At 53.2% G+C, this 22545-nt stretch overlaps 1 protein-coding gene across 1 annotated transcript; it reads right to left on the reverse strand.

Moving 5' to 3' along the window:
• Positions 1–522: 522 nt before the first annotated feature.
• LOC147979043 (uncharacterized) lies at positions 523–1458 on the reverse strand. Its single transcript, XM_087515001.1, has one exon. The coding sequence runs from the start codon at positions 1456–1458 to the stop codon at positions 523–525; it is 936 nt and encodes a 311-aa protein (XP_087371127.1).
• Positions 1459–22545: the final 21087 nt, after the last annotated feature.

Raw genomic sequence — 22545 nt, forward strand, 5'->3', positions numbered from 1 at the left:
AGTCAAACAGTTGACTTGGTTGGCTTGAGCAGAGGAGGGGTTGGAGGCAAATTTAACTTCGACTCCTTGGTCATTGGTCATAGTGACTGACTGGTTGGCACAGTCTAACAAGCCTTGGTGCTTGATGAGCCAATCCATTCCTAAGATCACATCCAAGCCTTGCGATCTTAAGATGATAAGGTCTGCTAGGAAGTCTACCCCATTAATGACAATCCCGACTCCTTTACATCCTATCTTGGCTCTCATCTCTGCTCCGGGGGTTTGTACCACCATAGGGTTATTCAGGGGTGTAGGGGTCATGCAACTCTTTAATGCAAACTCATGGGTGACAAATGAATGCATGGCTCCAGAATCAAACAAGACAGTTGCAGGTGCTGAGTTAACAAGGAACGTACCCAGCACGACCTCCGGGTCTTCCTGGGCTTCTTCTGAAGTGACATGATTCACATGACCCTTGCCGTTATTGGGCGGGTTGCGCGGAGCTTGGTTCCTTGGTGGCATTCCACGGCCTTGCCCTGGGTTCTAAGCATTGGGGCGCAGGGCGTCGGGCTTCTTGTTGAGGCAATACTTGGAGTAGTGTCCTTCCTGACCACATCCGAAGCAAGTGACTTGATTGGGGTTGCTGCTCTTGATGGCATTGTTATTGGGGTTGTTGAAAGCTGGCCTGGGGTTGGCATACTGTTGAGGCTGATAGTTGGTGCGAGGTACAGGGGCTCTTGGCTGCTGATAGGTTAGCTTGACCGAGGCTGGCTGCCACGGGCGAGGCCTCCGGTTGCTGGAGCTACCCTTGCTGATCATCTTACGCTTACGGGTATCGTCCAAAGCACGTCGCTTGTCCTCAAGCATGAGTGCCTTGTTCACTAGATCAGGAAAGGTTGGGCAGTCACACACAACAAGCGAGTACTGCAGAGTCTGGTTAAGGCCTTCCATGAAGCGCTCCCTTTTGGCGGCATCAGTGCTGACATCCTCAGGAGCATACCTTGAGAGAACACTGAACTTCTGCATGTACTCCTTGACAGTGCTACTTCCTTGCTTCAGGGCTCGGAATTCACGCTTCTTGATGGACATGATTCCGGAAGGAATGTGAGCCTTGCGGAATTCTGCCTTGAAGTCATTCCAAGTGATGTTTCGCTCAGCATGCATGGCCTTGAATCCATCCCACCAAGCTCTGGCAGTTCCCTCGAGACAGTGAGCAGCATATGCCACCTTCTCACAGTCCTCAGTGCATCCGACTAGTTCCAGCAGATCCTCAATGGTGCGGACCCAGTCGTCTACATCCAGGGGTTCAACAGTCTCGATGAAGGTGGGTGGTGCATGCTTCTTGAACTCCACCAACATGGAACGTCCATTGCCGTTTCCCGCCGGTTGGCGATTGACAGCTTGAGCAATCATCTGGAGGGTTGGAGTGTTGGCTTGGCGTTCCTCTCGGAAGGCTTGGAGAAGCTGAGCCATGTCCATGTTTGGAGGTGGTGGCGGTGGTGGAGCTTGTCCTTGGGTTTGGTCCTGACTAGCTTCTACTCCGGCTGAACCTCCGGCTTCTTGCTACTGGGTAGAGGTACCAGTACGAGTTACAACAGGCATCCTATTGGAGCGGTCAAGGTCTCGTGATTGGGAAAGACGGGGAAAGCAATATAGATGGGATGCCTAGTAAGGGGGTTGGTATGACACTAATTGTTTTCATGCAAGGGCCAAAAGGCCAAACACATCCAAATGGGTGATGTAGTCACTTACAAGTTCCCGTAGGAAAGCACGACGTCCATCAAACACATCAAAAGCAAACACAACACTATATGGCTTCATATGAACCATTACAAGGACTCGACTTCGCATAGGGGTACACGACCTATCCTACCATAGGGGTTACTAACGGGCATATCCGGGTTGCGAATGATGCCTAAGTGGTGGAATGCTCGGTCGCGTAGTCTGGCTCTTCTGGGTCTTCCTCCTCGTCATCGGTGGCCTGACTTCCTTCATTGCTCGAAGGGGTGGGGGAGTGGAGGAGCTCAACACGGCATTGCTTTGCCGGTGGTGTGAAGAGCTTGCGGTAATCCCTTGCGCTCATGCGGTGCTGATGTGGTGGTTCCCCATCCTTTGGGGGTCTTCCGCCTCGGTATGCGATCGCGGGCTGACCAGGGGGAGCACCTTCCTTCTTGATCCTATTCGTCTTCCCTTGTGTTTGGCGAAGAAGTGCCTTGGTCTCATGAAGTTCCTGTCGGAGCTCCATTGATTCCGAGGCCAAGTGTTGTGCCAAACTATCTGCACAAAGGCTGAAGTAGGTCTGGAATCGGAGTGGAAGTCCTTCTAATGGTGGAGCTGGCGCACTGCTCTTATCCTCACCTTCCTTCCGATAAGGCAAGAAGCGGGTTGCCAACTCGTCTGCCATCTCTGGAAGAAGGTCTCGGAGGCGGGTGAGTGCCTTGAGGGTTGCCGTCTCGACGGCAAGAACCAGTGTTGCCATCTGGGGTCCCTCGAAGAACCAGCTTGTTGGAGAGTCATTAGCCTTCACGATCACTTCCACATGATACTCTGTCTCGGTGTCATTGATCCAATGCTCATGGTAGGTGAAAATGGGGGCTCGGTGAAACTGGCACTTCTTGAGGCTATCCTCGAGAAGCACGGGAAATCCGGTGGTCAGGAAGTCTTCGGGTACGGCAGCCATCTACAAAGGTTGAATGGGAGAGGTCAATAAGGGAAATATATTTTGGGTTGGGTAAGCTTTAGAAAAGAAGAGAAGTTTAGATGGTTTCAAGCTAACTAACGTCCATGCTAACTAAGGCTTCCTACAGTTAGGATCGCTCTTATACCAGCTCTGTGGGGACCCCGACTCATAAGTCGTGATCACCGAATGCACGTGTACAGTGATCCCAGAGATCAATGCTCACTGAACACACAGAAGCTGAATAACAAGAGTCTTACATCCATACATACCGCCTTACACAAATTATGACCATTATGGTCAAGTATTACATTGATAAAGCCTTAAGGGATGAACATCAAATGAAACACAAGAAGCGGAAATCTTCGTCGATGAGTAGAACCCATGCCATCTGCCGTAACCCTACAGGCATTCTGACTGGGAAACGTCCTAGTTCGCATGTTCGTCTCCAAAGGACTCTTCTTCGAACTCCGGTTCTTCCATGCCTGGCCAATTAAATAACCAGTGGCAAGCCAATGAGTACTTTGAATGTACTCGCAAGCAACCCATGTTTTGGCTCAAGATACAACAATGCATGACATAGGTAAATTTTTGCACAAAGCTGATTTTGTCGTGTTATGACATGTTCAATAACTGGTAAACCATGCATCGCATGGATTCAAGTAACCATAGGGGCTGGTTACAGATATCAACATAAAGGGAGAGGGCTCCAACCCAACTCATTCATGTCAAGTCCTTTGACTTGACCCAAGAAGTACTTCCCACACACACTGGTTTGTAAACAAGTGGATGTAGCCCAAGAGCGGTTACCCAACTGTCCTTGACCGTGGACACGGCTATTCGAATAGTTTTACACTCTGAAGAGGTTGCACACTTTACCCACAAGATCCGAGGAACTTCCGTGTCATCCACGACCCACGGTACCTCAAGTACCGGGGTAAGCACCCCATCACTATCTTTCCCTAGACGACACTAACATGGAGTCCACTCGTTGTTCCATATCCTCACGATGTACATCATACGAGACTCACTCGAGATCGTAACATCCGAGAGGGGACACAACGGTGTATCCGGTGCCCTGGGAAAACAGTCATGGCCGCCCTACCTGGCACGACCCCGTCCCAAGAGAGCACACCAACAACTCTCCCGTCACTAGTAATGCGGGCTCCAAGCTAGTATCGGCCTAGGTAATCAATAATGCCCTTTCCCATACAAGGGTAGAGTGGTTGCGCATGTAAGGTTGGAATAACGGTTGCAACTTAAACCAATCCGTTTTGAAAAACAACACACACACACTTGCCTCCTCGGTACACCACTTCGTCATCAAGTGGTTACCCAACTCATCATCTCCCCCGGGCATAAGTGGCACCCGATGGGGGTTTTCAAAAAGTCTTTTGAAAATACTTTGTGTCCATCACCATGCATATTCCCATCCCTTTTTGTGTAGCACTACTTTAGCATCCTATCTACTTCCACCGGCATAACCCTCATAAGGAGGTAGGGTCATGCACAATGCAAGTATCAACGAGGAAGTAATAGAGGCAACCCATCAAAGTGGTTACCATCTCATCATGATTCCAATGCAACACTAATAAAGTGCTATATGACATGCATAAAAAGGGTTTCATAGACATGCATAAAAAGGGTTTCATAGACATGGTCAAAGGGCTGCTTGCCTGGCTCAGCAAAGTCTTCTGGGTCTTCAAAGTCTTCTGGTCCAACTCCTTCGTCGGCAACGCAATCTATCGTCGCAAATAATAACGAGAAAAATAAGGTAATAATAAAACAGAAAAACCAAAGTGCTCAGAAAAATGTCAACTCATTTTTGTTAAATACTAGGTTGAAAACTAAGAAGGGGAAAATTCCTAGTTTTGGTTTTGGAGTAGTAGAATAGAAGACATGGATTTTTAGAGGGGTTTAAATATATTCAAATTTGAATTTGAATATGAACAATACATAAAACTTGTTTGGACATGAGTGAAAATTATACCATTAAATAGGTGGGATTTTTAGAAAAATATGGGAGTTGGAATTATTTCATTTGGATGAATATTTAATCTAGTAGAATTTTTGGAGAAGTTACAGAAAAAGAAAAGGAAAAAGGCCACTGTGCAACTGGGCCTATTCAGCCACAGTGCAGCAGGCCCAGGGGGAATCCAGCTCGCGCATGGCTGCCGCGTCGAAGGCGTATTTGGGAAATACGCCTCCAGCCGACGCAACGAACCGGTACGCGCGCGCGTGTGTTTTAAACCTGACATTGGGACCCACACGTCAGGACGTGAGGCTGACGGACGGGCCCCACGGCCGTCGTCGTCAACCTTGGGTCAGAGAGGGCGGCGAGCTCACCGGCGCCGATGTGGTCGACGGCGAGGCGATCTGAGGGCACTGGCGTGCTCAGGGCGAAGTCGCCGTTCGGGTGGAGGTGGAGGTGGACGTCGGGGTCCAGGGGTTCGCCGGTGACGAGGAAGCCGGCGGCAGAGCTTCGGGAGGTGCTTGCCCCGGTCGATTCCGGCTGCAAAAGAGAGGGGAAACAGAGGGGGAATGGTCAGGGAGGTGTGGCGGGTCCAGATCGAGAGAGAGAAGGCGCGGATAGAGCCCGTACCCCGAGATCGACGACGACCCGAGGCGGCGGAGCTCGAGCTCGAGCTCGGGTGCTCCTGGAGGAGAGTGGAGGGCACAGGGGGGGCTATTTGGAGTAGGTAGGAGCGAGTGGTGGTGAGTGAGAGGCTCGGGGAGGCCTTTAAGTAGGCGAGCCACGGCTCACCGTAGACCTGTGCGTCGGCGAGGTCCTTGCCGTTGCTGTGGGTCACGGGGGCGCGCGTGGGCGTGTCTGGGGTGCTCGTGGGTTTGGTCCAGAGTGAGGGAAAGAAGAGAGAGAGGGAGCAGGGGGGCAGAGGCACCACGCGTGTGAGCACGCTCACTGGTGCGCTCGGGCTGTCGTCGCGCGTGCGAGCTGGGGTGAGAGGAGGGAGAAGGAAGAGGGGGACCAGGGTTTAGCGTGCCGCGGACGCCAAGGCGCATCGTCGGGCGTGCTGGGGAGGCCCGAGGTGGCCGGAGGCGGTTGGAAGAGGGCGGCTACAGTGCGGGAGCGCACTGTAGCGCGCTCCAGAGCACCCAAATGTCCGGCATGGCCATTTTCTATGCAGTGTGGGCACGGCCAAAGGTGTCTGTGGCTCTAGGGAGGAGTAAAGAAGTAGGAGATGGCCTTGGATGCCCTGGGTGGCCAGTATGAGAGGAGAGAGGTAGAAGAAGAGGGAGAAATGGGCTGCCCAGAGAGAGAAAGTGGGGTTTTACCCATCCAATAATTGAACTGTGGATTTTCCATTGTTACTGGAGGTGAAAGGGGACTAGGAGGGGTTGTGGTAAAGAGTGGAGCTCATGGAGGTTAGTGGAAGAGCCCCAAACAGGGTTTTTAGTTAACATGCAGAAGGTGTTTGATATGGTTTTGGGGTACTTGCACTAATTTACTTCTTGTGGCACTTGGCAGGGGTGTTTGTCATGACAAAATGACAGGGAAAAAGGAAGATGAGCTCATTTGGAAGAGTTTGCTAATGAAGCTTTGGCAAACCCTAAAAATTAGCAGAAATGAACTTGTGTAGATCTAGTTGAGCAAATCACTTCTCCTTGATGCACCACTTGGTGTAGTGGCCTCATTTGGTCATATGAACATGCCCACAAAAGTTGGGATAAAGGAGATAAAGTTGGTAGTACAAACTTGTTCAAATTTGATTCTGGTCAGAGAGGGTTTTGGGGCTTTTTGGTGAACCAAAATGACCTCAATTGACATGAGGCTTTGCATGGTGATAACAATATGCATTTTTGACTTGCTGGATTTTCCTTGGATTTTTATGAAAATATTTCCTGTAGAAATATTTCAAATCCTTGAAATGGGAAGAAATGGTTTTGGGAGGTTTTGTCCAATATTTTGATCATGACCATATGTTGAAACTCTTATATATGGGAAATATATGCCCACTGAGTTTCCCTGATTTTTCTCAAATATTTTTAAAACAATAAAATAATTTTTCCCTATTAAAGACCATTTCCGGCCTTAAGGAAAAGCTTTTAAATAAAATAGGAAAATAACTTTTAAAATTATCTTTTTGTGGTTTATGGGAATCCTATATCTAATAGGTTTCAAATATACTCTTTGAAATATTTTTCATACCCAAATCAGGTACTTGCAGTGCAAACCTCAATCCAGGGGTTTTTGGAAAACTAATTTTTGAAAATACTATTTGGCCAAATTATTTTTGTAAGAAAATACTATATTGCACTATACACATGGCATGATCATTGGGCAGAAGTTTGGGGCAAGGAGATGAAGTACAGAAGGTGGAGTAGTTGACTTTAAAGAGCACTTGAAAAACCACATAGAGAAATCCAGCCCCAAAATAAAAGCCAAATAATGCAAAAGTTTTTGTTGGTCCAAATTTTCATGCTTTATTAATGCAAATGTCAGTGTACTAGAGTAGGGGTACCCTAGTATCCCGAACTTGTGCACGGGCAGTCGCAGCATCCCGCGGCAAGGCTTGCCGGGTGACCGCCAAGACCCTCCGCGGCTACTTTGAAGACCATTCAAGAACAAAGTACTCAAACCAAGGCCCCGGCAAGAGGAGCTTGCCGGGAAAGCCAACCAAGGCATACCAAGAAAACTTGCCGCGACGCGCCACGCGTCCCGGCAAGGCCCGGTGAGCGACAAGCTCCCGAACACGACAAGACGACGACCGCGGCAAGGAGCTTGCCGCGGGAAACCCCCACTTCGTGCCCGCGCTCCAGCACACCTGCCAACGTGTCGCTCTAGGACTCTCCCAAGCACACGTGGCAGGAGGCCGTGCAGCTAGGGGTGCGCGGTGGCAAGCAGGCGCTGACAAGATAACCATCGTGGCAAACGGTGGCGTCCCTAGCGGTCCCTTTCGGTACTATTTAGGCGACACAGACGGGCAATTAATGCCCTTGTCCCCTGCCGCCAGGGTTAGGTATGATACACTGTAACAGGTAGCTGTACCTACCACAGCACCTTTCCATTTTTGCCCTTTACCTCCGTTGCCACCTGTCGGTAACCCCTTGAGCATATAAAAGGAGGCCCGTGTGCAACGCAGGGGGGAGAGCCAGTTCAAACACTCACGCTCGGTCTTGCTAGCCGCTGGTGTGTACTGTAGCACTCCGCGCTCCCGAGCTAGAAATCAATACAAACCACAAAGCAGGAGTAGGGTTTTACGCATCCGTGCGGCCCGAACCTGGGTAAATCGCTCGCGTGCTTCGCCTCGATCTGCTCTTTGCACGACCTCCGCCCCCGCCGAACCGAAAGGGACCCGGTCCGCCGGTCCCATAGGTGCCCGTGGATCAGCACCCCGGCATCTCTGGCGCGCCAGGTAGGGGGCGTCGAAGTTGTGTGAACCAGATCCGGCGTTCTCGCGAGCTAGATCTTCATCATCTTCATCAACATGCCGCCGAAGAAGAAAGTTTCGGAGGCAGCTGCTCCGTCCGCGCCGAGCCAGCCACCGCCTGAGCAAACGGTTGGTGGGGCAGGCACCGGCGGAAGAACACGCGTCGACGAAGGAACTCACGGTGCTGCCAGGTCCCAGGACAAGGCTGCGCTGCCCATCGGCGGCGTAGCCGGCTCCCACAATGACCGGGCACACTCCAAGACCTCGGCGTCCGTGCATGCACCGCGCCCATCTCAGGAGGCGCGGGACCGGCAGCGTCATGGTACTCACGGTACCATGCGTTCGCTAGATCAAGATCGAGCTGGTGGATCTCGGAGCGCTCAGGACCACCATGCACGTCAACCTGCTGGCGCGAGCGAGACACGGTCGCCTGGACGAGATACTGCTCCTTCTAACGTAGTTAGAAGTCCGAGCATATCCCGCTCCTCGCACCGTTCGCCACCGCCACCCGCCACCGCAGCAGAAGCTTTGGCGCGAGCTCAGCTGCTCCTATACTACCCTCCAGCGGCGGACAAGATCGACGACTGGAGAGCCACTATCCAGAGTCTCATCGGCTTCGCCAACGGCGATACTCCACGGCAGCCGAGCACGTCTCAGCCGCGGCAAGCCAGCCAGGCACGGGCCAGAGACGACAAGACTGGTGGGGGTGCAACTACTGTGCACTCTCCACCCCGAAGGCCAAGATCGTCGACTCGCCGGGTCCACCTTGACAGCAACTCCACCGCGTCGTCAGATCCGCGAGCTCGTCGCGATCAGCACCAAGTTCTTCAAGAACGACAACAAGAAGACGCTCGTACTCGCATCGAGCGCCGGAGAGAAGCGCGGCGTCAATCAGACCAGCGCGCTGGGCCCTCTGTTGACATGCATGCGCCAGGGGAACCAGGCGACCTGCCGTACGCGGTAGGTTGCCCTGCGTTCACTCGTGAGCTGCGGCAAGTCCAGTGGCCCAGTACGAAGAATTTCAAACCATATGTACCAGAGAAGTACGACGGCAAGTCGCATCCGTCGGAGTTCCTCAGCATCTACACCATCGCGGTGTAGGCTACTGGGGGCGGGACGATAAGATCCTTGCCAACTACTTCCCGTTGGTGCTCAAGCCCAACGTCAGGTCCTGGCTCATGCACTTGCCGGACAACTCCATATCCTCCTAGGCTGATCTATGCCATCAGTTTGTCGGCGCCTTCACAGGCGGCCACAGACCTCATGGCCAAGAGAGTGATCTTCATCTACTCGTCCAGAAGGAAGGAGAGCCCCTGCGCAAGTATATCCAGAGGTTCAGCCGTGTACAGCACAACATCCCAAATATCCACCCTGCCGCGGTAATCAGCGCGTTCCATCAGAACATGCGTAACCGCAGGATGCGGGAGGAGATGGCGATGTGCAAGATTCGGGACGTCAGCAAGCTATATGCCCTGGCCGACAAGTGTGCACGCGCTGAGGAAGGGAGGAAATTCCCCGGAGAAAGCACTGGAGCAGGGGGATCTGACAGCAAGGATGCCGCCCCGGCAAAGAAAAACCGGCGGCGCAACAACAGGAAGAAGCAGAACAAAGAGGTGCTGGTCGTTGAGCAGTCCGGCAGCGACAGCGGCGCCAAGCGAGCCAAGGTCAGTAGCTCCGGCAAGGAGGTTGCCGCATGCACCAACTGCCAGGCTGTGGTGGCCGCCGACAAGCAGGGCGGCTCCGACAACCAATATTGCAAGATTCACCGCACCAAGGGCCATGACCTCCAGAGCTGCAAGAAAGTCGAGAAGCTTGTCCAGCAGCAAAAAGCTGAGTACGAGCGGCGCGACAAGGAGAGGGCCCAAGGGGGTGCTGGAGAATCCGGCAAGAAGCGCGCCGGACGGGAAGGGCGCCGCGGCAAGGCCAAGCAGCGGCAAGGAGACAGGCCTCCCCGCGGCCGCGACAACGATGAAGATTTAGACGAGACCTTTGCAAATCTGCGCGAGATCAGCCTCAAGCTCAACCCAGAGAAGTGTGTGTTTGGAGTTCCCTCCGGCAAGCTTCTCGGGTTCTTCGTGTCTCAGCGGGGAATTGAAGCCAATCCCGACAAGATCAAGGCCATTGAGCAGATTGAAGCACCAAAGCGCGTCAAGGATGTACAAAAACTTGCCGGTTGCGTGGCTGCTCTCAGCAGGTTTATCTCTCGGTCTGCTGAGCGCGCCCTGCCGTTTTTCAAATTATTGAAAAAGGCAGGTCCAATGAAATGGACTCTGGAAGCGGAGGCTGCGCTGCAAGACCTGAAGAGATACCTGTCCTCCCCTCCAATACTTGTCGCACCTAAGCCACAAGAGAAGTTGCTGCTGTACATAGCGGCAACCAATCAAGTGGTCAGTGCTGCGTTAGTAGCAGAGAGGGAGGCAGATGATGAGCCAGCAACCGCGGCAAGCGCATCCAGCGACAAGCAGGGGGCTTCCCCGGCAAGCTCTGATCCCGACAAAGATGGATCTGCGCAGACGCACGAGGAGACACAGAAGAAAATGGTGCAGCGCCCAGTTTACTTTGTCAGTTCCCTCCTGCAGGGGGCTAGGTCAAGGTACTCTGGTGTGCAGAAATTGCTTTTCGGCCTTCTCATGGCCTCGAGAAAGCTGCGCCATTACTTCCAAGCACATGAGATCACAGTTGTCACTCGCTTTCCGCTGAAGAGGATACTGTAGAATCCAGAAGCGACGGGCAGGATTGTTGAGTGGGCACTGGAACTGTCAAGCTTTGGCCTCAAGTTTGAAAGCACTTCAACTATCCAGAGCAGAGCATTGGCAGAATTCATAGCGGAATGGACGCCAACACCAGATGAAGAAATTCCAGAAACAAGCATCCCCGACAAGGAAGCAAGCAAAGAGTGGCTGATGTACTTTGATGGTGCCTTTTCGCTGCAAGGCGCCGGCGCTGGTGTGCTGCTTATCGCACCCACCGGAGAGCACCTCAAGTACGTAGTCCAGATGCACTTTCCCAAGGAGCAAGCAACAAACAATACTGCAGAGTATGAGGGATTGCTTGCCGGTCTCAGGATCGCGGCAGACCTTGGGATCAAGAAGCTCATTGTCAGGGGTGACTCACAGCTTGTCGTCCGCCAAGAAAACAAGAATTATCAGAGTCCATTGATGGAAGCTTACGTTGACGAAGTGAGAAAGCTAGAAGAGCACTTTGACGGCCTACAAATGGAGCATGTTCCAAGAGCTCACAGCGCCATTGCTGATGGCCTGTCAAAATGCGCCGCACTTAAGCTACCTGTGGAACCAGGAATCTTTGTGCTCAAGCTGACTCAACCGTCCGTAACACCATCAACTAGATAGAGCAAGAAAAGGAAGTTGATTTCTGGTGACTATTTGCCGGCAGAGCTTCCTGAAGCCGCCGCCAAGAAGGTCCCTAAGATCAACATCGAAGGCGCTGAGGAGCAGTCTGCTCCAGCAAGCCCTAGGGTTTGTTCCGTTGAAGCAGAAGCTCCCGGCAAGCTTGTCGGGGAACGTCAAGCTCCGGCAGAGACACAGCTTCTCGCCGTAGAAGCGGATGTTCCCGCAGCAGCTGAGACCAACACCAAAAGCGCTGAGGAGCAAGATGCTCCGGCAAGCCCTAGGGTTTGTTCCGTTGAAGCAGAAGCTCCCAACAAGTTTTGCCCCGGCAAGCTTGTCGGGGAACGTCAAGCTCCGGCGGAGCCGCAGGTTCTTGCCGTAGAAGCGGATGTTCCTGCAGCAGCAGAGTTGCCTTTAGTCCTTGTTGTCGAGCCACAAGCTCCAACATGGGCACAGCAGATTGTCCGTTTCCTTCAGACAGGAGAACTTCCCGAAGAGCAAGAAGAAGCGGAAAGAGTAGCCCGGCAGTCAAGTATGTACCAGTTTGTCGACAAGACACTGTACAGAAGAAGACTCAACGGTGTGAAATTGAAGTGTATTCACCGGTAAGACGGACAAAAGCTGTTGGCCGAGATACACGGAGGCATATGTGGTCACCACATTGGCGCAAGAGCACTTGTCGGCAAAGCATTCCGGCAAGGTTTCTTCTGGCCAACAGCCCTCCAGGATGCAACTGCACAAGTAACCAAGTGTGAAGCGTGCCAGTTCCATTCCAAGCAGATACACCAGCCAGCTCAAGCTCTCCAGACGATCCCTTTATCCTGGCCATTTTCGGTCTGGGGGCTCGACATCCTCGGCCCCTTTCCCCGAGCTGTCGGGGGCTTTGAGTACTTGTACGTTGCAATCGACAAGTTCACAAAGTGGCCGGAAGTGGAACCAGTGAGGAAGGTGACCGCACAGTCAGCCGTCAAGTTCTTCAGGTCGATTGTTTGCCGCTTCGGGATCCCTAACAGAATAATCACCGACAACGGTACACAATTCACGAGCCGCACCTTCATGCAATACGTCCAAGATCTTGGCGCCAAGATCTGCTTCGCTTCTGTTGCTCACCCAAGAAGCAACGGTCAAGCGGAGATGGCAAATGCTGAAGTGTTGCGCGGGCTCAAGACCAGAACTTTCGACAGGCTGCACAAGTGCGGAAGAAACTGGATCGAGGAGCTGCCGGTGGTTCTTTGGTCGATCAGGACGAAGCCAAATCGAGCCACTAGACAGACACCTTTCGCTCTAGTCTATGGAGCAGAGGCAGTTACCCCCATGGAACTCGTATACGGGTCACCTCGAGTGCTCGCTTATGATGAGCTCGAGCAAGAGCAGCTGCGGCAAGATGACGCGCTGCTCCTTGAGGAAGACCGTCTCCAGGCTGCTGTGCGAGCTGCTCGCTACCAGCAAGCTCTGCGCCGCTACCATAGCCGCAGAGTCAATGCCAGGAGTCTCGAGGAAGGCGAACTTGTTCTTCGGCGTGTTCAGTCCGCCAAGAATTCCAACAAGTTGACGCCGAAGTGGGAAGGCCCTTACCGGGTGAAGCGAGTCACAAGGCCTGGCGCTGTCCGCCTTGAGACCGAAGATGGCGTACCAGTGAGCAACTCCTGGAACATCGAGCATCTTCGTAAGTTTTACCCGTAAGGCGCGGTTGTCGGACCCTGTCCGGCAACCACCCTTTTGTACAAGTCTTGCCGCTGTTGCATGTAATCCTTTGTACAAAGCCAGGTGCAGACCCTGAGCACAAGTAAATGAAGCGCTGGCACCCCGGGGTTATAGCATGCATGCTAGGTCGAGTCTCGTCCTTGGTTAGGGTTGATAGTGCCTAACAGCGGCTAACCCCTAGCTTAGAGGTCGAGTGTCCGTCCCTTTGCTTTTTCTTTCGTTCGCAGGGATCGCATGTCCTGGCCAGACCGCTTGAGGACGAAAAGGAGAAGAAGGGCGCGCCGGCACCTGGGCCCCGGCAAGTCAGTGTTGCTGGGGGCTGCGAGTACCAAGATTCATCCACGGCAAGCCAGAGTTGCCGGGGGCTGCGATATCAGATAATTCTTTCGTCCCTCATCATGCATCCTCTTATGGACTGGGGAATGCGAAACCGCGTTTCTTCCCGAAAACTGCCGTGCTCCCTCAACTCTAGGCCCTGGGGCTCGTTCCCGGGGCCAAGTTTGGTCGTAGTCGCGGCAGCAAAGGGATGAAACGAGGAGGCCGCACCCACCTCATTCCCGCCTCCGTCAAAGGCGTGAGAAAGGTCGAGCGACATGGGAAGGCGGCAGGGCCGGTTGCCGGGAGATGAAATGTCTGTCCGAGGGATACCAAGGATTTGCTCCTTGGCGTGGGTTTAACCCGCGGGACAAATAACCCGGCAAGCATCCCCTTTTCATTAAAAAACATCCCACTCAGGTACAGTCCATAGAGGATGAAAAACATGAAAGAGAGGATTACAAGTTTTAGATGCAGCTAAGGCCCGAAGGCTTACAAATTAAAAAGATAAGATGCCCGTAATCCCTTTCCTGTCCCTCTCTTCAGGAGGTAGGTCAAGGAGGCGAGAAGGGCAAAAGGGGCGCCTAGGCGAGCTACGGGTGCCAGAAGACACCAAGAGAACATCCCGGGGGCCGTCCGAAGGCTGGACGGTGATGGCGGCGCCGGAAGCGGGGCTCGAAGACGGGGCGGCAGGACGTCAACACGCTGCCGAGGGCACCACGCCCTCGTACTCCGACTTGACGGCCTTGTCGCCAGCCCTCTTCCCCTTCCGCAGCCTCCCTACGCCAGCCGCCCAAGGATACGACCCCGGGGAGTTCAAGGAGCCGGCGACACGGATGATGGGGTCACCGGTGCCGCACGAAGCGGCGCCCGACACCTAGTCGGACCCGCCACCCCGCCGCCCGTTACCCTCATCGTTGCTGTCGCTCTCCTCCTCGTTACTCTCACTCGAGGGGGAGCCTTCACTATCGGAGGAGCTGTCCACGCAGCACTTCGCCCGAGTGCCGAAGCACCCGAAGACCTTGACAGAGAGGAGATCGCCCTCCATCAACTTAAAATGGAGGGTAAACCCCTCCATCAGGCTGTGGATACGGGCGAACGTCTTCCACCCTCGATCGAGATACATCACATTAGGGGCCGGGAATACAACGCGGACTCACGTGCCGCTGATCCCACAGCCCCTCATGTGCAGTCTCAGTGTCTCGGGCGGGTCCAACTCCATCGCGCTCGCAAACGGAGCTGGAAGCCGGAGGCGACGACGAGGCGCCCGGCGCAGCCTGACGAAGAACTCGCAAGGGTCGTCCCCTATATGGACCGCCGTGGGGAGAGGAACCGCCGGCGGAGGCGAATCTGGCGCGCCGCCCCGTCCGCCTCTTCCCCGAGCGCCTCGACCTCGTCCTCGACCTCGTCCACGACCTCGCCCCCTCCCTCTTCCCCTTATGGCTGGCTCTGCCACCACGGGCGCGGGAGAGGGAGGGGTGCGCTGTCTGGCGGCGACCCTCGCCGCCACCGATGAAGGGCCAGGGTTCCCTTTCTCCATGGCGAATGAGAGAAAGGGGAGCAGAAGCTGAAGAAAGGAGGAGATGAGAGAGTGCGGGCTTCTGTGCCCCCCTCCCGCTCTTTATAAAGGAGCGAGGTGGGGGCTCGGCCGCCCCGCTCAGCAAATCAAGGCACGGGAAGAGCAGGGAGTCGGGGCCGACCCGCTGCCTCTGCTCGCGACGGCCCAGTTTCCCACTTCCACCGTCCGCGACCCCAAGCGCATGGGAGCCGCATGGCGGGGATGCAGAACCGAGGCGACGGATGAGGCGGCCTCGCCCCACCCCATGATCGTGGGGAGTGGACGCCTCGAAAACCGCGCACCGGCCCCGTCCAGTAAATGCACCACGCCCCCACGCCTACCTCCGTTTAGGTAGGAGGGCGTGAACCGTCCCCTTCATCATGGCCTGACGGATGCTCGCGGGGCTTACCCCCGCGCACGCCGCCCACGTCACCCACGACGCCGCGTTTGACGCGCGCCGTTCTGGGCGTGCGCGGTGGAAGCGGAGAGATATGCGGCGTGACCTAGGCCGCGCGTGCCCGTGCACTGTTTTGGGCCTGGCCCAACAGCGCTCGGCACCGTGTCTGGCCCAGGCCCGGGGGCTCCTGTCGGTGTACTAGAGTAGGGGTACCCTAGTATCCTGAACTTGTGCACGGGCAGTCGCAGCATCCCGCGGCAAGGCTTGCCGGGTGACCGCCAAGACCCTCCGCGGCTACTTTGAAGACCATTCAAGAACAAAGTACTCAAACCAAGGCCCTGGCAAGAGGAGCTTGCCGGGAAGGCCAACCAAGGCATACCAAGAAAACTTGCTGCGACGCGCCATGCATCCCGGCAAGGCCCGGTGAGCGACAAGCTCCCGAACACGACAAGACGACGACCGCGGCAAGGAGCTTGCCGCGGGAAACCCCCACTTCTTGCCCGCGCTCCAGCACACCTGCCAACGTGTCGCTCTAGGACTCTCCCAAGCACACGTGGCAGGAGGCCGTGCAGCTAGGGGTGCACGGTGGCAAGCAGGCGCTGACAAGATAACCATCGTGGCAAACGGTGGCGTCCCTAGCGGTCCCTTTCGGTACTGTTTAGGCGACACAGACGGGCAATTAATGCCCTTGTCCCCTGCCGCCAGGGTTAGGTATGATACACTGTAACAGGTAGCTGTACCTACCACAGCACCTTTCCATTTTTGCCCTTTACCTCCGTTGCCACCTGTCGGTAACCCCTTGAGCATATAAAAGGAGGCCCGTGTGCAACGCAGGGGGGAGAGCCAGTTCGAACACTCACGCTCGGTCTTGCTAGCCGCTGGTGTGTACTGTAGCACTCCGCGCTCCCGACCTAGAAATCAATACAAACCACAAAGCAGGAGTAGGGTTTTACGCATCCGTGCGGCCCGAACCTGGGTAAATCGCTTGCGTGCTTCGCCTTGATCTGCTCTTTGCACGACCTCCGCCCCCGCCGAACCGAAAGGGACCCGGTCCGCCGGTCCCATAGGTGCCCGTGGATCAGCACCCCGGCAGCAAATGACATGTTACAAAATGCAGGGTGTGACAGACCTACCCCCCTTACAAGAATCTCGTCCCCGAGATTCCTAAACTAGGCTTTAAAGAGATACGGAAACTCGGATCTAAGGTAGTCTTCACGTTCCCAGGTTGCTTCTGCTTCAGTGTGGTTGCTCCACTGGACCTTGAAGTACTTGATGGTGCGGCTTCGAGTGCGTCGTTCAGCCTCGTCCAAAATGCAGATGGGTCTCTCGCGGTAGGTCAAATCAGGCTGAAGGTCAATGGCTTGCTGATCGACGTCCTTGTAAAGATCAGGTTTGTCTAGAACTTGGAGACACTTCCGGAGTTGTGACACGTGGAATACGTTGTGCACATCGGATAGTTCAGGTGGCAGTTCCAACTGGTAAGCCACTTCTCCTCGCCGTTCAGTGATCTCGAAGGGGCCGATGTATCTTGGTGCGAGTTTTCCTTTGACATGGAAGCGCTGGGTTCCCTTGAGAGGTGTGACCCGGAGATAGACATGGTCTCCAACTCGGAAGGTCATGTCTCTCCGACGTGAGTCAGCGTAGCTCTTCTGCCTTGACTTGGCAGTCTTCAAATGCTCTCTGACAAGTTGGACTTGCTCTTCTGCTTCACGGAGGATATCGGGCCCAAAAACTAGTCCTTCTCCGGTCTCTGACCAATTGAGGGGTGTGCGACACTTGCGTCCGTACAACACCTCAAATGGTTCCATCTGGAGGCTTGACTGATAACTGTTGTTGTAGGAGAACTCGGCGAAAGGGAGGCAATCTTCCCACCTAGCTCCATATGCTAAGACACAGGCTCGGAGCATGTCTTCGAGTATCTGATTTACTCGTTCTGTCTGACCTCCGGTTTGTGGGTGGAAAGCAGTGCTGAAGGACAACTTGGTCCCCATGGCCTCTTGGAACTTCTTCCAGAATCTTGAGGTAAACTGGGTTCCTCGGTCTGACACAATATCCTTGGGAACACCATGAAGGCTTACGATTCTCTTGATGTAGAGGCTGGCTAGCTGGTTTCCCTTGTAAGTCGTTTTGACAGGAATGAAATGGGCTACTTTGGTCAAATGGTCGACTATGACCCAGATGGAGTCATGTCCCTTATTTGACCTGGGTAATCCAGTGATGAAGTCCATTCCGACTTTATCCCATTTCCATTCAGGCACCTTGAGAGGTTGTAACAATCCAGTGGGTCGCTGATGTTCATCTTTGACCCTTTGGCATATGTCACACTTAGCGACGAAAGTGGCTATCTCTCTCTTCATGCCATGCCACCAGAATCTTTCCTTTAGGTCTTGATACATCTTGGTTCCTCCGGGGTGGATGGAATACGGGGTGTCATGAGCTTCTTGCAAGATAAAATTCTTGAGCTCAATCTTGTTGGGTACGCAAATGCGATTCCCAAACCACACAATTCCTTGCTCATCCTCTGAGAATCCTGGGGCCTTGCCTGCCTTGATCTTCCTCTTGATTCCTTCAATACTTTCGTGTCCCTTCTGAGCTTCCTTAACATCATCTATCAAGGTAGGCCTAACTTCGAGGTTGGCCAAGAATCCTGGTGCAACCAGTTCCAACCCGAAGCTTTCAAGTTCTTCATACAAGGCGGGTAGCCTGTCCTTAACCATAGCATTCAAGGAACAAGCCTTTCTGCTTAATGCATCTGCTACCACATTAGCCTTTCCAGGGTGGAATTGAACACTAAGGTCGTAATCCTTGACCAACTCTAGCCATCTTCTTTGCCTCATGTTCAATTCCTTCTGAGTGAAAATATACTTTAGACTTTTGTGATCCGTGTATATCTCACACCGCTTCCCTAGGAGGTAATGTCACCATGTCTTCAGGGCATGAACTACGGCTGCCAACTCGAGGTCATGAGTAGCATAGTTTTCTTCATGAGGCCATAGTTGCCTCGAGAGGTAAGCCACGACTCTTCCCTCTTGCATCAGAACACCTCCCAGTCCGGTTCTCGACGCATCACAATATATCACAAATTCCTTGTGTATATCTGGTGTGGCCAAAACTGGGGCGGTGGTCAATCTCTTCTTCAGCTCCTGGAAGCTTTCTTCGCACTTGGGCGTCCATTCAAACTTCTTGTCCTTCTTCAAGAGCTGAGTCATGGGTTGTGCAATGCTTGAGAATCCTTCAACAAACTTGCGGTAATATCCCGCGAGTCCGAGGAAGCTTCTGACTTCCTTCACATTGCTTGGGGATTGCCATTCAGTCACGGCTTCAATCTTAGTGGGATCGACCAACAATCCTTCTTCGGTCAAAACATGACCCAAGAATCCAACCTCATGCAGCCAAAATTCGCACTTGCTGAACTTGGCATACAGTTGGTGCTCTCGAAGCTTGTCTAGGACCATCCTGAAGTGTTGCTCGTGCTCTTCTTCCGTCTTCGAGAAGACAAGAATGTCATCAATGAAGACAACGACAAACTTGTCCAAATATTCCATGAAGACCTTATTCATGAGATACATGAAGTAAGCTGGGGCATTGGTCAATCCAAAGGACATGACCGTGCACTCATACAGGCCATATCTGGTTACAAATGTCGTCTTCGGAATATCTTGGGGTCTGATTTTCAGCTGGTAGTACCCAGATCTGAGGTCGATCTTGTAGAACACCTTGGCCCCATTGGGTTGATCAAACAGATCTTCAATCTTGGGAAGTGGATACTTGTTCTTGATTGTAACTTCACTGAGGGAGTGGTAGTCAATGCACAAGCGGATGGTACCGTCCTTCTTTGCCACAAACAGAATAGGTGATCCCCAAGGGGAGGCACTAGCGCGGATAAATCCCTTCCTCAACTGCTCTTCCAGTTGCTTCTTCAACTCTGCTAACTCTTCCGATCCCATTCTATAGGGCTTCTTATAGATGGGTCCTGCTCCGGGCATGATTTCAATGATGAACTCAATATCTCGGTCTGGAGGCATTCCCGGTAGCTCATCAGGAAAGACATTGGGGTATTCGCATACCACCGGCACTTGCTCCAATCCGACTTCAGTCAGACAGTTGACTTGGTTGGCTTGAGCAGAGGAGGGGTTGGAGGCAAATTTAACTTCGACTCCTTGGTCATTGGTCATAGTGACTGACTGGTTGGCACAGTCTAACAAGCCTTGGTGCTTGATGAGCCAATCCATTCCTAAGATCCAAGCCTTGCGATCTTAAGATGATAAGGTCTGCTAGGAAGTCTACCCCATTAATGACAATCCCGACTCCTTTACATCCTATCTTGGCTCTCATCTCTGCTCCGGGGGTTTGTACCACCATAGGGTTATTCAGGGGTGTAGGGGTCATGCAACTCTTTAATGCAAACTCATGGGTGACTAATGAATGCATGGCTCCAGAATCAAACAAGACAGTTGCAGGTGCTGAGTTAACAAGGAACGTACCCAGCACGACCTCCGGGTCTTCCTGGGCTTCTTCTGAAGTGACATGATTCACATGACCCTTGCCGTTGTTGGGCGGGTTGCGCGGAGCTTGGTTCCTTGGTGGCATTCCACGGCCTTGCCCTGGGTTCTGCGCATTGGGCGCGGGGCGTCGGGCTTCTTGTTGGGGCAATACTTGGAGTAGTGTCCTTCCTGACCACATCCGAAGCAAGTGACTTGATTGGGGTTGCTGCTCTTGATGGCATTGTTATTGGGGTTGTTGAAAGCTGGCCTGGGGTTGGCATACTGTTGAGGCTGATAGTTGGAGCGAGGTACAGGGGCTCTTGGCTGCTAATAGGTTAGCTTGACCGAGGCTGGCTGCCACGGGCGAGGCCTCTGGTTGCTGGAGCTACCCTTGCTGATCATCTTGCGCTTACAGGTATCGTCCAAAGCACGTCGCTTGTCCTCAAGCATGAGTGCCTTGTTCACTAGATCAGGAAAGGTTGGGCAATCACACACGACAAGCGAGTACTGCAGAGTCTGGTTAAGGCCTTCCATGAAGCGCTCCCTTTTGGCGGCATCAGTGCTGACATCCTCAGGAGCATACCTTGAGAGAACACTGAACTTCTACATGTACTCCTTGACAGTGCTACTTCCTTGCTTCAGGGCTCAGAATTCACGCTTCTTGATGGCCATGATTCCGGAAGGAATGTGGGCCTTGTGGAATTCTGCCTTGAAGTCATTCCAAGTGATGTTTCGCTCAGCATGCATGGCCTTGAATCCATCCCACCAAGCTCTGGCAGTTCCCTCGAGACAGTGAGCAGCATATGCCACCTTCTCACAGTCCTCAGTGCATCCGACTAGTTCCAGCAGATCCTCAATGGTGCGGACCCAGTCGTCTACATCCAGGGGTTCAGCAGTCTCGATGAAGGTGGGTGGTGCATGCTTCTTGAACTCCACCAACGTGGAACGTCCATTGTCGTTTCCCACCAGTTGGCGATTAACAGCTTGAGCAATCATCTGGAGGGTTGTAGTGTTGGCTTGGCGTTCCTCTCAGAAGGCTTGGAGAAGCTGAGCCATGTCCATGTTTGGAGGTGGTGGGGGTGGTGGAGCTTGTCCTTGGGTTTGGTCCTGACTAGCTTCTACTCCGGCTGAACCTTCGGCTTCTTGCTACTAGGTAGAGGTACCAGTACGAGTTACAACAGGCATCCTATTGGAGCGGTCAAGGTCTCGTGATTGGGAAAGACGGGGAAAGCAATATAGATGGGCTGCCTAGTAAGGGGGTTGGTATGACACTAATTGTTTTCATGCAAGGGCCAAAAGGCCAAACACATCCAAATGGGTGATGTAGTCACTTACAAGTTCCCATAGGAAAGCATGACGTCCATCAAACACATCAAAAGCAAACACAACACTATATGGCTTCATATGAACCATTACAAGGACTCGACTTCGCATAGGGGTGCACGACCTATCCTACCATAGGGGTTACTAATGGGCATATCCGGGTTGCGAATGATGCCTAAGTGGTGGAATGCTCGGTCGCGTAGTCTGGCTCTTCTGGGTCTTCCTCCTCGTCATCGGTGGCCTGACTTCCTTCATTGCTCGAAGGGGTGGGGGAGTGGAGGAGCTCAACACGGCGTTTCTTTACCGGTGGTGTGAAGAGCTTACGGTAATCCCTTGCGCTCATGCGGTGCTGATGTGGTGGTTCCCCATCCTTTGGGGGTCTTCTGCCTCGGTATGCGATCGCGGGCTGACCAGGGGGAGCACCTTCCTTCTTGATCCTATTCGTCTTCCCTTGTGTTTGGCGAAGAAGTGCCTTGGTCTCATGAAGTTCCTTTCAGAGCTCCATTGATTCCGAGGCCAAGTGTTGTGCCAAACTATCTGCACAAAGGCTGAAGTAGGTCTGGAATCGGAGTGGAAGTCCTTCTAATGGTGGAGCTGGCGCACTACTCTCATCCTCACCTTCCTTCCGATAAGGCAAGAAGCGGGTTGCCAACTCGTCTGCCATCTCTGGAAGAAGGTCTCGGAGGCGGGTGAGTGCCTTGAGGGTTGCCGTCTCAACGGCAAGAACCAGTGTTGCCATCTGGGGTCCCTCAAAGAACCAGCTTGTTGGAGAGTCATTAGCCTTCACGATCACTTCCACATGATACTCTGTCTCGGTGTCATTGATCCAATGCTCATGGTAGGTGAAAATGGGGGCTCGGTGAAACTGGCACTTCTTGAGGCTATCCTCAAGAAGCACGGGAAATCCGGTGGTCGGGAAGTCTTCGGGTACGGCAGCCATCTACAAAGGTTGAATGGGAGAGGTCAATAAGGGAAATATATCTTGGGTTGGGTAAGCTTTAGAAAAGAAGAGAAGTTTAGATGGTTTCAAGCTAACTAACGTCCATGCTAACTAAGGCTTCCTACAGTTAGGATCGCTCTTATACCAGCTCTGTGGGGACCCCGACTCATAAGTCGTGATCACCGAATGCACGTGTACAGTGATCCCAGAGATCAATGCTCACTGAACACACAGAAGCTGAATAACAAGAGTCTTACATCCATACATACCGCCTTACACAAATTATGACCATTCTGGTCAAGTCTTACATTGATAAAGCCTTAAGGGCTGAACAACAAATGAAACACAAGCAGCGGAAATCTTCGTTGATGAGTAGAGCCCATGCCATCTGCCTTAACCCTACAGGCATTCTGACTGGGAAACGTCCTAGT

Source organism: Triticum urartu, chromosome 3A, assembly GCF_056163025.1.
Source record: "Triticum urartu cultivar PI428250 chromosome 3A, HENAU_Tu73, whole genome shotgun sequence".
Classification (NCBI taxonomy): domain Eukaryota; kingdom Viridiplantae; phylum Streptophyta; class Magnoliopsida; order Poales; family Poaceae; genus Triticum; species Triticum urartu.

Bases quoted from the DNA above. Each gene is read 5' to 3' on its own strand.
- LOC147979043 (XM_087515001.1), bottom strand. From the start codon at position 1,458: ATGGACATGGCTCAGCTTCTCCAAGCCTTCCGAGAGGAACGCCAAGCC.